General features: G+C 39.0%; 1 protein-coding gene and 1 long non-coding RNA gene across 6 annotated transcripts in view; one reads left to right on the top strand and one right to left on the bottom strand.

Annotated features, from left to right (window-relative positions):
* The window catches only part of LOC134482753 (uncharacterized), a 62288-nt gene that overhangs the window by 42470 nt on the left and 4648 nt on the right, over positions 1-15170 (top strand). The window lies entirely within an intron of this gene.
* The window catches only part of Slc39a12 (solute carrier family 39 member 12), an 86672-nt gene continuing 80331 nt past the window's right edge, over positions 8830-15170 (bottom strand). For 2 of the 5 annotated variants that reach the window (XM_039095559.2, XM_039095561.2), the window contains 2 exons: positions 13788-13962; positions 9253-9393 (listed from right to left, as the gene is read on the bottom strand). In XM_039095559.2, coding sequence (XP_038951487.2) covers positions 9386-9393; positions 13788-13962 — 183 coding nt within the window. In that variant the 3' untranslated portion in view covers positions 9253-9385. 5 annotated transcript variants of the gene reach the window in all.

Raw genomic sequence — 15170 nt, 5'->3', positions numbered from 1 at the left:
AGTCATTAAGAACTTCCCAACTAAAAAAAATCCCTCAGATCAGATGGTTTTTGTGCAGAATTCTACCAGACCTTTAGAGAAGACCTAATACTAAGATTTCTCAAACTATTTCATAAAAAAGAAACAGAAGGAACACTGCCCAATACATTCTATGAAACCACAGTAGTTACACTGATACCTAAACCACACAAAGACCCCACAAAAACAACTTCAGACCAATTTCCCTCATGAATTTTGATGCAAAAAAACTCAATAAAATTCTTGCAAACCAAATCCAAGAATACATCAAAATGATCATTCACTGTGATAAAGTAGGCTTCATCCCAGGCATGAAGGGATGGTTCAATATATGGAAATCCACCAACATAATCCACTATAAAAACAAACTCAAAGAAAAAAAACACATAATCATCTCATTAGATGCTGAAAAAGCATATGACAAAATTAAACACCACCTCATGTTAAAAGTCTTGGATCAGGAATTCAAGGCTCATACCTAAACACAGCAAACACAATATACAGCAAAACAGTAGCCAATATCAAGCTAAATGGAGAGGAACTTGAAGCAATCCCACTAAAATCAGGGACTAGACAAGGCTGCCCACTCTCCTGCCATCTATTCAATATAGTACTTGAATGTCTAGTGAGAGCAATTAGGCAACAAAAGGAGATCAAATGGATATGAACTGGAAAGGAGGAAGTCAAGATTTCACTATTTGCAGATGATAGGATAGTTTAAATAAGTGAACCCCAAAAAATCCACTAGAGAACTCTTACAGATGATAAACAACTTCAGCAAAGTGGCTGGATACAAAATTAACTCAAATGAGTAGCCTTCCTCTACTCAAAGAACAAATGGGATGAGAAGGAAATTAGGGAAACGATACCCTTTACAATAGTCACAAATGATATGAAATATCTTGGTGTGATGTTAACCAAGCAAGTGACATATCTGTATGATAAGAACTTTAATCTCTGAAGAAAGAAATTGAAGAAGACCTCAGAAGATGGAAAGATCTCTCATGCTCATGGATCAGCAGGATTATCATAGTAAAAATGGCCATCTTACCAAAAGCAATCAACAGATTCAAGGCAACCCCTATCAAAATTCTAATTTAATTCTTCATGGAGACAGAAAGAGCAATTCTCAAATTTATCTGGAATAACAAAAAACCCAGGATAGCAAAAACCATTCTCAAAAATGAAAGAACTCATGGGCGAATCACCATCCCTGACCTCAAGCTGCAATAATGATAAAAAAAAACCAAAAAACAAACAAACAAAAAAAAACACATGGTATTGGTACAGAGATAGGCAGGTAGATCAATGGAATAAAATTGAAGACCCAGAAATGAACCCACACACCTTTGGTCACTTGATCTGTGACAAAGGAGCCAAAATCAACCAATGGAAAAGAAACAGCATTTTCAACAAATGGCACTGGTTCAACTGGTGATCACCATGTAGAAGAATGTAAATAAACCCATTCTTATCTCCTGTACAAAGCTCAAGTCCAAGTGGATCAAGGACCTCCACATAAAACCAGATACACTGAATCTTTAGAAGGGAAAGTGGGAAAGAACCTTGAACACATGGGCACTGGGGGAAATTTCCTGAATAGAACACCAATGGCTTATACTCTGAGATCAAGAATTGACAAATGAAACTTCATAAAATTGCAAAGCTTCTGTAAGGCAAAGAACACTTTCAACAGTACAGAACAACAACCCACTAATTGGGAAAAGATCTTTACCAAAACTACATCTGATAGAGGGCTAACATCCAAAATATACAAAGAACTCAAGAAGTTTGACTCCAGAGAAACAAATAACGCTATTAAAAAGTGAGGTTTAGAGCTAAACTCAACTGAGTAATCTCAAATAGCTGAGAAGCACTTAAAGAAATGTTCTTTGGCAATCCTACATCTGATAGAGGGCTAATATCCAATATATACAAAGACCTCAAGAAATTAGACTTCAGAGAATCAAATAACCCATTTAAAAGGATTACAGAGCTAAAGAGAAAATTCTCAAGTGAGAAATATTGAATGGACAGGAAGCACCTAAATAAATGTTCAACATCTTTAGTCATCAGGGAAATGCAAATCAAAACAATATTGATATTACACCACACACCAGTCAGAATGGCTAAGATCAAAAACTCAAGTGACAGCAAATGCTAGTGAGGATGTGGAGAAATAGAAACAGTCCTCCATTGTTGGTGGGATTGCAAGCTGGTACAACCACTCTGGAAATCAGTCTGGCAGTTCCTCAGAAAATTGGACATAGTACTATCTAAGGACTCAGCTTTACCACTTCTGGGCATATATCCAAAAGATGCTCCAACACATAAAAAGGATACATGCTCCACTATAATCATAACAGCCTTATTTATAATAGCCAGAAGCTGGAAAGGACCCAGATGTCCTTCAATAGAGGAATGGATACAGAAAATGTGGTACATTTACACAATGGCACACTACTTAGCTATTAAAAACAATGACTTCATGAAATTCTTAGGCAAATGGATGGAACTTGAAAATATCATCCTGAGTGAGGTAACCCAGTCACAAAAGAACACACATGGCATGCACTCTCTCATAAGTGGGTATTAGCCCAAAAGGTCAGAATACCCAAGATACAATTCACAAACCACATGAAGCTCAAGAAGAAAAAAGACCAAAGTGTGGATGCTCCAGACCTTCTTAGAAGGGGGAACAAAAATAGTCACAGGAGGAAATATAGAGACAAAGTGTAGAGCAGACTGAAAGGCCATTCAGAGACTGCCCTGCCTGGGGATATATCCCATACACAGCCAACAAACCCAGACATTATTGCAGATGCCAAGAAGTGCATGCTGACAGGTACCTGATAGCTGTCTGCTGAGAGGTTCTACCAGAGCCTTACAAATACAAAGGCAGTTGCTCGCAGCCAACCACTGAACTGAGAATAGGGTCCCCAATGGAGAAGTTAGAGAAAGGACTAAAGTGGCTGAAGGGGTTTGCAACCATATAAGAAGAACACAATATCAACCAACCTGAACCCCCCCATAGCTCCCAGGGACTAAACCACCATCCCAAGAGAACACAGGGATGAACCTATGGCTCCATCCCCATATGTAGCAGAGGATGGCCTTGTAGGGCATCAATCGGAGGAGAGGTCCTTGGTCCTGTCAAGGCTCGATGACCCAGTGTAGGAGAATGTCAGGGCAAGGAGGTGGAAGAGAGTGGGTGGGTAGATGAGGGAACACCCTCATAGAAGAAGGGAAGGCTGGATAGTGGGTTTCTGGAGGGGAATCCAGGAAATTGGATAACATTTATAATGTAAATAAAATAAGCAATTAAAAAAAGAAATGTTCAACATCCTTAGTTATCAAGGAAATGCCAATCAAAATGACCCTGACATTGTACCTTACACCCATCAGAATGGCTAAGATCATAAACTCAGGTGACAACAGATGCTGGTGAGGATGTGGAGAAAGAGGAACACTTCTCCATTTCTGGTAGTATCACAAGGTGGTTCAACCACTCTGGAAATCAGTCTGGCAGTTCCTCAGAAAGTTGGACGTAGTACTACCTGAGGACCCAGATATACCACTCCTGGGCATATACCCAAAAGATGTTCCAACATATAAGAAGGACACATGCTCCTCCATGTTCATAGCAGCCTTATTTATAATAGCCAGAAGGTGGAAAGAACCCAGATGTCCCTCAACAGAAGAATGGATACAAAAAAATGTGGTCTATTTATTCAATGGAGTAATACTCAGCTATTAGAATCAATGACGTCCTGAAATTCTTAGGCAAATGGATGAAACAAAAAACGATCATCCTGAGTGAGGTAACCCAATCACAAAAGAACACACATGGTATGCACTCACTGATAAGTGAATATTAGCCCAAAAGAAGCTCAGAATACCCACAATACAACTCAGAGCATATGAAACCTAAGAAGAAAGAGGACCACACCAAATTGTGGATGTTTCAGTCCTACTCAGAAGGGGAAAGAAAATTCTCTCGGGAAGTAGAGGGAAAGAGGGATCTGGGAGGGAGAGAGGAGAAAGAGGAAAAATGGAGGGCCAGTTCAGATACTGGAGGAGATGGGGGAGAAGTACAAAGGGTCTAGATTTTGAAAGGAGGTGTGTCACAGTGTGGAGGGGTATCTGGAGTAGCCATTAGAAAGTTCCAGATGCCAGGGACCCAAGAAGTTTCCAGGACCCAACAGGAAGACACTACCCAAAATACCCAACAAAGAGGAGGTGGAACCTATAGAGACCCAGTTGAAGGATGGGGCCATCCACTCACTTCAAAAATATTAATCCAGAATTCCTCCTGTCAAAAGGAAATTCAAGGAGGAAGAGTGGAACAGAAGGAAAGGTCATCCAGAGACTGCCCGACCTAGGGATTCATCCCATCTGCAGACACCAAACCCAGACACGATTGTTGATGCCCAGAAGCTCTTGCTGACAGGAGCCTGGAATAGCTGTCCCATAAGAGGTTCTGCCATGATTCAGATTCAGGTTCAGATGCATGTAGTAAAAAATCAGACTGAGAGCAGGGACTCCAATGGAGAAGTTAGGGCAAGGACTGAAGGAGCTGAAGGAGTCTGCAACCCTGGAGGAAGAACAACAATATCAACCAACCAGATCCCCCAAAGCTCTCTGGGACTAAATCACCAACCAAAGAGTACACATGGGGCGACCCATGGCTCTAGCTAGGAATGTAGCAGAGGATGGCCTTATTGAACATCACTGGGAGGAGATACCCTTGGTCCTGTGAAGGATTGATGATCCAGGGTTGGGGAATGCTAGGGTGCTGAGGAAGGAGTGGACCAGTGGGTGGTCAAATTGGGGAGTACCCTCATAGAGGCAGGGAGAGGGAAGAGAGTTTTCGAGGGGAAACTGGGAAGGAGGATAACATTCGAAATGTCAATAAATAAAATAACCAATAAAAAGTGAACAAAAAAAGAATTTATAGGCTACCCCCACTTTTTTTCTTTTTTCTTCCTTCCTTCCTTCCTTCCTTTTTTCTTTCTTCTTTCTTTCTCTTTTTAAAAAGAATTACACACTAAATTCTTACTGTTTTGCTACTATGAAAAGGAGGCTGGACTTGAACTCATGATCTTTTATTTGGTCTTTCTTAATGCCAGTAATATTCTCTATATACACTCAGTTATTTATTCTTTATGGTATCCTTTCTGCTTACATCACTCTTCTCTGCTTTACAAATGGTCCATTTTCCATCATAATCTTTATCATATTAATCATACAAGTTTACATCGCTAGTCTAATAACTCCAACCTGTCCATCCTGAAGTTACTTGTGGTGCTCACACTGTCTTTTTACCTATGTTCTTTTTGTCTTTTTGACTGCCTTGTAGTTTTGTAATGAGAGTCAACATGACATGCTGGATAGAAAGAAGTGATCCAAACAGCATTTTATGGTTATCTGGCCAGGAGTTGGCTTTGTGCTCTATGGTCAGATCATTTCCTCTGGGGTTCTTGTCTCCCATATTCTGTCTTTCCCTGGAGATCCTTCTGAACTCTAAGATTTTTCAGTTTCTTCCCCTGCTGATTCTGATAGGTACTGCACTCTGCTGTACTATGCAAAGGAGAATGTTTAATCCCGTGATTAAATCCTAATCTTTAGACCTGGCATCCTGGGCCTTGACCTTTATAACTACTTCTGTTTTCTTTATTTTTTCCTTATTATATGTGTATTATAACACACACACACACACACACACACACACACACACACACACATTCAGGATGGTATTGGCTCTCTGGAGAGGCTGGCTTAGAGGCTGTAAAGAGAATTATAGATGGATATAGCTTTTAATATGTTTTCCTCAGCACTGCTAAGCTAGCAAGCTCTCTACTGTAATGTCTCAAGCCCAGGGGCACAATATATTTTTAAAAAGGTTCAGTCCTCACTCCAACACCAATAAAAAGCATTTTCTTGATGAAGGATACAGAACTGAGGAAGTTTTGAATCCCGCAGAAAAAAGAAAATATCAAGGAGGATTAATATTTTTAATCATTATTAATATTTTGCAGGCACCGTGCTAAGTGTTTCACAAGCATTACTCTATACTGGCACCACCACAACTTTATTTTAATGGACAAGAAGGAACTGTCATTCCAAGAAGTATGGCTAGGGTTTGAACCTAGATCTCACTTTGGTACCTGAATTCTTAATGACTTAACCGATGAGCCCAGAATAACTTTAGTGATTACCGCTTGTGACCATGACCTTTATCTCCAGTCCAAAGAGGAAAGAACATTGTCAGTGGGCTATGTCTTGAGAAATGAGTCTCAAAAAGAGATTCAAAGTCTCACCTGAAGTGCTAGGTTCTGGGAAAGGACATAACAGTTAGGAGTGGCTACAGTTCATAGACATATTTACTCAGGTCTGTTCAACCTTCAGTTGTGAAGCCATTTCCTCAGACTTTGCAAAGCCACACCATGAGCCAATAACTAACTCTGTCTCTAAAAAAAGACCTGTCAGTAGATGATAGATGATTAAATAAGATAAATACATGTTCCACTCTTTGATTTTACCCCAACAACATTTCCAGTTCAGTGGACGAATAAGAATGGTAATAGGAATAAGAGGACGGGGAGGGGGAGGAGGGAAGAAATCACCAAGCAGAAATACAGTAGAGACCTCAATTGAATCTTAGGAAACACACCTGCTCCAAAAGTTGAAAAACCTGATTTTTTAAGGAAAATATAATTTAGCTTAAAAGAAAATCATTGTCAGCCTATCCCAAATTTAGGCTCAGTTCATTTTCGGAAGGCACAGAACTATCATCATATTTTATCATTATCATTCAAGCTTGAGAAATAAAGACTTTTTTTAAAAAAAGTATATGTGTGTGTGTATCAGTAAGCATGTGTATGTGTGTGTGTGTGTGTGTGTGTGTGTGTGTGTGTGTGTGTGTGTGTCAGTAAGCATGTGTATGAATGTTGGTACACAGTTGTTTACCACAGTATCCATATGGAGATCAGAGAACACATTTTGGGAATTAGTTCTCCCCTTCTACTTTGTCTTGAGGCCAGATCTCACTTGCCTGTCATTCTAGGCCAGGTGGCCCATGAAAGCCTCCCATCTTGCTGCATGGGGACTGGGATTACAGATGTATGCTAACATATTTTCTCTGTTATTTGAGATCCAACTCAGGTTATCAGGCAAGAACTTTTACACTGAGTCATCTCCCTGACCCTGCTTACCAATCCTAACATTACTTAGGGTATGCCGCCTGGGACACAATTCTGATTATCAACAAATCAATGATAAGGTCAAGAGGAAGAAGGGGGAACCCAAAGAGATCCCTCAGAAACTACCATGTCCTACTATCCTTAGAACGATATCTGAGTCACTCGGTCTCTGCTTTCAATCAGGGGACACTAGTGATAAGCTTACAAAGTACCCAGAATGCATTCTTCTGATAGCTGGCTGCCTTCGACCCCCACTGCACCCTCGTCACAGCCCTACCAGTATCAAGATCATTTGAAGCTGAAGGTCGTAGAGCCAGTAGCTCACATGTCGAATTTTAATTTAGCTTGTCTAACCTTGAACCAGAAACATAGTCATCCATCACATCTGTTCCTATTAAATAGCATAAATGAAGGCTCAATGTCAAAATCAGAAGCTGGGCACTGAAACACATGTACAGATAGCATCTGGTACTTTTTACTTGCAATCTCTACCCCAGGATGGCCTGCACAAAGCAGTGCTTGTTCACCTCAGTTTCCTTGCCCCAAACGGAAAGCTGAGGCTTTATTTCTCAGGTCTAGTTCTCTCTCTTGAAAAATATCCAAGTGTTAACCAACTTAGTCAAAACACACACAACTTTTGGGTAATAGACCTGTGCTCTGTTCTGTCTCAGGACCAGGTCTGTCTGACTTTTTCACCAATGGTGTACAGAGTCTGGTCATAGCCGGCAGCTTTAATGATACCTGGACGTTCTAAGTCACGGTCTCAGGGCTCTCTCAGACCCACAGAGTCAGAAGTTCTGAGAATGAAGTCAGCCACTTGTGTTCTCAATAGTTAAGTCTTTTAGTTGTTCCATGGGTACACTGAGTCCTTGGACCACAACAGCCAAAAGACCACAACACCAAAGACAGCTGGACAAGACCACATTATTTTGAAATCAAAGCAAAGTGGTTCTTAAAAGATTACGTTTGGGTTGGGGCATGACAAAGAACCAGTTGGTGAGTAAGAGGTAGGAGATACATAACTGAGTACTATGAGTCATAGTTGGAACAAAATAACCTTTTACCTTCTCAAGGTCCACAATTAAAAACTAAACAAAATAATAAGCACCCATATTCCAAGGGACAAATGACTAAAGCTTAAGTCGTTTTCTATCGTAATAATTTCCTATGTTATCAGTAATGTTCGTTGTTCATGAATTCACCTATTGCTATCCCTTTTAAAGTGACATCAGAAATAATGAAAACATATGATTCATCAGTGAGATTACACACACACACACACACACACACACACACACACACACACACACCACCACCACCACCACCACCACCACCACCACCACCACCTGTTCTGTGAGAGCTGAGTCGTTGGTTTTCTGACAGATTCTTTGTTACCTTATTGATTAGGGAACTTTGCTGTTTGTTTCCAATTCTTCCCTACCACAGATTATGTGCTGACTCTGACAGATGGACAGGTAGCCATCTGCTGTATCCTTAGGACCTGCCAAGTTGATTATTTACATATACTGCTGAACCAGGGTTTGATTCTTCCAGATGACCATGTTGTAGTAGCTTGTAAAAGATGATTTGTTCAGAAGGTAACAAAAGGTCATTGAAACTACCACATTAAGGCTTTATTACAATACTATAATGCTATTTGCTTATGGTTTATAAATCACATAGAAAATAAATGTATTATTAACAATTAAAAACTAGCAAAAATGTCTGCTTCAAATACAAGAAATAAACATTCTTTTGTAGGGAAATAATATTTTTGCAGCTGGCTAGATTTCAGAATTTTCTAACACTAAAGTTTATTAGGGCTCATCACAGTGTCAGAAACAAAAATAAAGATTTTAATGCAAGACAGACTCACTTGTATGTATTTCTAAAACATTTACAATACAGAATTAATAAGTTAAGATAAATGACACATCCTTTGTCTCAAATATAAATGCCAAATTTAGTGATGAGCATAGAGAACATGGAAGATATGAGATGTGAACATATAAATTCATTTTGGAAGGCATCAGAGATTCTTAACTTATATTTTAATATTCTGTTCATATACAGCTAAGAGCAAAAGTGAAAACCAGCCAAGGACCAATCCAACATTCTGCAGGAGAAACGTCATCCAGGGTCGTTGTGTCTGCACATGAGTCATTTCAGGAAGCTAAAAAAAGAACAAGAAACCAGAATAAGATCCAGATATATTCAACTACTGAGAAAAGATTTGTGGGAAAGCATGAGTGATTCTGTTATTCAGAACTTAATACCCTTCAACATTCCCCAAATAGTTACCCAATGTTTAGTACCTATTCTCAACATGAGTTTGAAATGTAAGCTAGCTGGAACCACTTGCTGATGGTGGGAAGAACCCTCTCATTGGCAGACATCTGAAAGTGACACAGCTGTTAACCAAAGCCAGCTTTCCCTTTATTTCCAGAATATGTTTAAATGTAAAATAGATAAGACATGGAAGGTATAGTTTCCCATTGTTCCAGTGGGCTTATGAAACAACTAAATGTATGAGCATTCACAAAGCACTCATGTTTATTTCCTGTCCAAGAGAAGACCAAGATCCCCATGACATTTAGAACAACAAAGAAACCATTTCCTGGGGCTGTATTTTATTCTCAAAGACAAGGGGATATAACTTCATGTCTATCAAACGTCATAGCACCATTTAGAAAGAAAGGTGCATCTGGGCTTCTGCAGTAGGAAGAATCTAGTGTTGTTGGACTATGTATTAGTTCAAATTCCTCCTTTCAAAAGGTCATAGAGAATGCCATAGCATGACTGTTTCCTTTGGAATGGGCAGAGACTCAGGTCAGTGTGGCCTGGAAATCTAACTTAACGTTGATATTGCTGAGTGCCTGCTGGATACTTAGCTGTGCCCTTGGTTTTCAGCAGATAGCAGTTATACCAGAGGTCATGGGCACATCACCCCTATGATGACAATCAAATAGATAATGACTTTTTATAGTGTCTTTATAAGTCTATATATAGATTATATTGAAGTTTGTGTGTGTAGTATATAGCATTTATTCTTAGAAGCTTAGGTTTGATGCTATCCTTAAAGAATTAACAAAATGAACTGAACTTACCCAATATCTTTGAAAATCAATAATTTTAAGCAATTTTTGATGGTTAACTCTAATGACAGGCAACCTAATTACATTGCAATTATACCTCCCATGTTCACTTAATGGATCATATTTTGAATAAACTTATTTCCAAGTACTGAGTTAAGATTCCCTCTCTCCCTTAGTTTGCAGATGAGATGATTATCATTTGCTTGAATGTGGCTGAATTAGCATCATACTCCAGCTGTAGTGGCACATTTCTGCCATCTCAGCACTTGGGAGGCGGAGCAAGAAGAATCATCTTCAACTACATGGAAAGTTTGAGGCCAGCAAACTCTATCTCAAAAACTGTCTCGAAAAACTCCAAAAGCAATCGTCTAATTTTGTACTGTTCTTGTCAACCTATGCTTATAGACCTGCTGCTTACTTACAGTGTCTAACACATGATAGAGAAGAGCATGCCTGTTTGTAAGAGCCACAGAGCTTCCACCAGTAAGAAAATTGTTAATCCTTTCTTCTATGCAGACGCCATCATGCTCGGAAAAAACACCGCAAATATTTTATTCACCACAAATAGTAACAACATTCACATTGAATGTACTGAATCTACAAAATTGTACATTCTATTTGCTTTGCATATAACCCCATTTACACAGCCTTCCTTATGTTTACTCTGTCTCTCCTAATCTCTGTCTCCTCATAATCCTGCAAGAGATAAGAAGCTTAGTTCATAGCTTCAGTGGTATAGAAACAATGTCTCAGGAAGATAATAGCTCGTGATGCTAGATACAGGGCCAGAGCCAAACCAGCTCACTCAGGGGCACAAAGGCTAACTCTAACTGAAACTCATCTTTGCCTGCTAGGAAAATACTTTCCCATGTCATTAGAGAAATGCAAAATAACAACATTAAAATGTGCTCATTACATAGAAAACTTTAATTTTATATAAAGAAAATAATGAAAAAAATACAGGACAGAGCACAAATATGGCGGCATCTTTGCCACAAAGACAACACAGCATTAGTTCTGTTTCCAAGACATATACTAATTAAAAATCTGCAGAGACAGACTGTCTTATGCTGCAGACATGAACAATGAAAATCACATTTCAAAAGGTTTTACAAGATTTGTAACCTCATATGGGAGCTTTAATTTTAATATAGGCGACCTGTCTAAATGTCCCCTGTCCACTGCTAAAATGATTTGGCAACACAATGCAGCAAATTTGCTTTAGAGACTACACGTGGCTCTTTCAGCAAGATAAACATAATGGTCACAGAGTTTCTTGGACACACATCAAAATCCCAGAGAGTTCTTTGGAGAGTCTTTTTAAGAGGGACAGATGTAAAATGTCAAGGGTCAAGCCATATGTAATTATCACTTCTCAGCTCTCAGAATCCACTCATAATCTTCCCCATTTCAGTCAGCAACTTTTCAAAGAAATAATGGGAAATTAATACTCAGGGGCATATATTTCTCTGTTTTGAAAATTCTTAACAAGAATTGAAACGCACTCTTGTCACCCCCAAGGCTTTCATTAAGAAAAGTCTCCTTCCAGGATAGCGCAATAGAACTATAATATCAAACATTTTTATCATGCTTTGATATATAATGCAAAACAGGAGGTGAAATATGGATAGAGTAAATTATCACTGAGGTGTACAGACAGGAAAATAATTTTAGCAAAACTATCTTTCTCAGAGATGTGCTAAGAAAAAGGGGTCTTTAGAGTTCTGCTAGAAACTTTAAAGCCTTGAAGTAGAAAAGCAATTTAACTCTTTCACTACCATGATTCTGGTTTGTTAAGTTGCTTGGCTCAAATCAACATCTTATATCCAAGGGATTTTTAATTTCCTGGGGAAAAATAATCTTTACCTAAAGTCATTCTTTTCTACATGATCTTTTTGACAATATTTAGAATCATCATGAAGACATACCCTAGTGGCATGTCTATGAATTCCTTTTCACAAAATTCTGAGAATACATAATGTGAGTGTGGCAGAATCAGCCCATAGGCTGCCATCCAGAACTGAATACAAAGTAGAAAGTGAGCTAAATTCCAGCGCTCATTTCTTTCCGCTCCCTGAACACAGACACAAGGTCCCTCATGTTTCTGCCAACATGCCTTCTCCATATTTGTTAAAATTCCTCATATAAAATTCCAAACAGCTGGAAAAATCTGTAGAAAGCTGGTAACATTCTAGACACCTCGAAAGTTAAGTCAAGCAAGAAATAAGCAATTTAACTGGATATTTAATAAGCATTAGTATTGGAGAAGCCTCCCAACAAAGACACTTGTAGAAATTGATATATTATGTTGGATTCTGCCATATTACAATAGAAGAGCTATGACCAGTACTCCTCAAAATATTCCATAACTGACCTGAAAGCCTTCTTCCTGAAGACTAGCTCTCATAGTATTCAAAGATGTTATACAAGTTATCAAGGGAGAAAAGCAATTGACAGATGTGCATGGCTGTGAAGCCCACTAACCACAACACCATGGCAAGATATCTTAGGGTCAACCAATAGCTATAGAATTTAAATCTCAGTAGGAAGGAATTTATGACTGGTACTATTAACCTAACTGACTACCTCTGTCTGGAGGTCATAAACATTCTGCCGCTGTCTCTTTCCTAAACCATTATAATTTCTAACTGCATTCCAAATTCTTGTTCTTATACTCAGAGATAAGAATACCTCTCACTCCTCATCAAACTTGTTTTTGCAACAAATGAAGGTTATTGCAGAGATTCACAATGTGTACAATGTTCTATGTGCAGAGAACAATAGACAGTTTTAGATGTATCAATCTCAACTGATAAATCTACAATATAATCCTGACACTTAAGGCTTAGGGAACTTGTGATAGAGTGGGCTCAAAGACTGTAACAGTCAGAAAATCATGTGGTCTTTTGAAACATAATGTTATCCACAAAAGACAGAAAAGTTTTGATAATGAAATTTCAAGTTTCTGGTCACCTAAGCAGGACCACTTCATACTGACATCAACTGACATGTCAACATAGATGGGGGACTCTCACAAGACCCCATTCACAGATGAAGAGCTATTGGTAATAGGGCTGCTGAGAGGAAGAGACTCAGCCTTCTCGGGGGATAAGCCCCCTGGCAGGTTATCCAATTCCAAGTGGTCAGCCCTAAACACATACACATATGAGCAACATCAAATGGACCCAGCAGGATATGTGAGCATGTGTGTTTATGTGTTCATAAGTGTATGTGTGTATGTGTGTGTATGTCTACAGGAAAAGTTCACAAATTCAAGAAGACATTAGAAGAAGTAGATGAGGGAGTGAGAGAATTAAGAATTATGTAAATACAGTAAATACTTAAAAAAATTTAAGTTTCAATTAAAATAAAGTCCCACAACAATTGAAAATTAAGGAACACTAACAATCTAATTCTAGGAAATTTTAAAATAATGTTTAAGTGATGAAAAAGAAACATAGATCAAACATACAGATCCATATTTCTGACTCTGGTGACATGGACCATGGTAAAGGGCTTTTTGAGCAGGCATGAGAGCCTGAGTTCAGATTCACAGTCTCCACGTTTAAGAAGAGAGCCAGGTGGTTCAGATTTTGTAATTCCAGTACCAGGGGACGATACAGCCAACCTTTCCAAAAACATGAACCCTAGGTTTGGTGAGAGAAAGACACTCAATGACAACTTCTGGCCTGCAGATGTTCATGCACAGGCAAGTGCAGCAGTACACACACACACACACACACACACACACACACACACACACACACACACACACACTCTCACACTCACACGCACACACACTCACATGCACACAATTGCACATACAGAAAAAGACAGAGAACATAAATAATCTCTTAGAAAATAAAGTGAAGGAAAAAAATTAAGCATGCTGTTCTTTACTAACAAATAGTACAAGCAAACAAAGGGAACAGTGTATGAGTCAGAAACATCAGTCTACACATAGGTATATAATTAAAGAATGAGTGAGTGAAATTAAATTGCTTTTCTTCCTGTTATTGCACTATTACCACATGGTGGAGAGCTTTTAGAGAGTAGACTTGATATTGTTGTAAATTTATTTTGCAACTTGAAGACAAGTGCTAATAAAGAAGGATTATAAGGGCTGAAGGAATGGCTCAGTGTTTAAGAGCACTGGCTGCTCTTCTAGAAGACCTGGGTTTGACTCCCAGTACTCATGTGGCAGCTCGCAATTGGTAGTCACACCATTCCATGGATTTGGCCCTTTTTTAGCCTCTGTGAGCACCAGGCAGGCATACAATACACAGACATACATGTAAACAAAACACCTATACACATAAAATCTTTTAAAACATCATCAAAGAATTAAAAAAAATAAAAAAGGATGCAAAACTATCTGCAAAGAAGAAAAGGTAGAATCATAGAATGCTGTTTCATGGACCAAAAAAATAATGCAGTAAATGGTTGCAAGAGGAAAACGATAGCACAGAACATGTTCAGTCCTTAGAAGGGGAGACAAAATAATCAAGGGAAGTAGAGGGTGGGAGGGACTTGAGAGGAAGAGATGAGGGAGAGGGGAAAAAGAGGGACAGAATTGGGTATGGGTAAAGATGGAGATGTACAGAGGGTCAGGAAATTGAACAGAGGTGTGTAGCAATGGGGATTGTGAAGCTGGGGATAGCAACCAGAAAGTCCTAGATGCCAGGAAAGCAAGAGCCTCCCAGAACCCCATGGGAACGACATTAGATGAAATACTCCACAAAGGGGAGGAAGAACCTGACAAGACCATATCCAGAGATCAGGCATAGTCCCCCGGTTGAGGGATGGGGCCACCCACTATCTCTAAAATTTTAACCCAAAGTTGCTCCTGTCTAAA

Source organism: Rattus norvegicus, chromosome 17 (genome assembly GCF_036323735.1).
Source record: "Rattus norvegicus strain BN/NHsdMcwi chromosome 17, GRCr8, whole genome shotgun sequence".
NCBI lineage: Eukaryota > Metazoa > Chordata > Mammalia > Rodentia > Muridae > Rattus > Rattus norvegicus.
The sequence above is the reverse complement of the archived record's forward strand: the minus strand, read 5'-3'. Positions and strand labels throughout refer to the sequence as shown.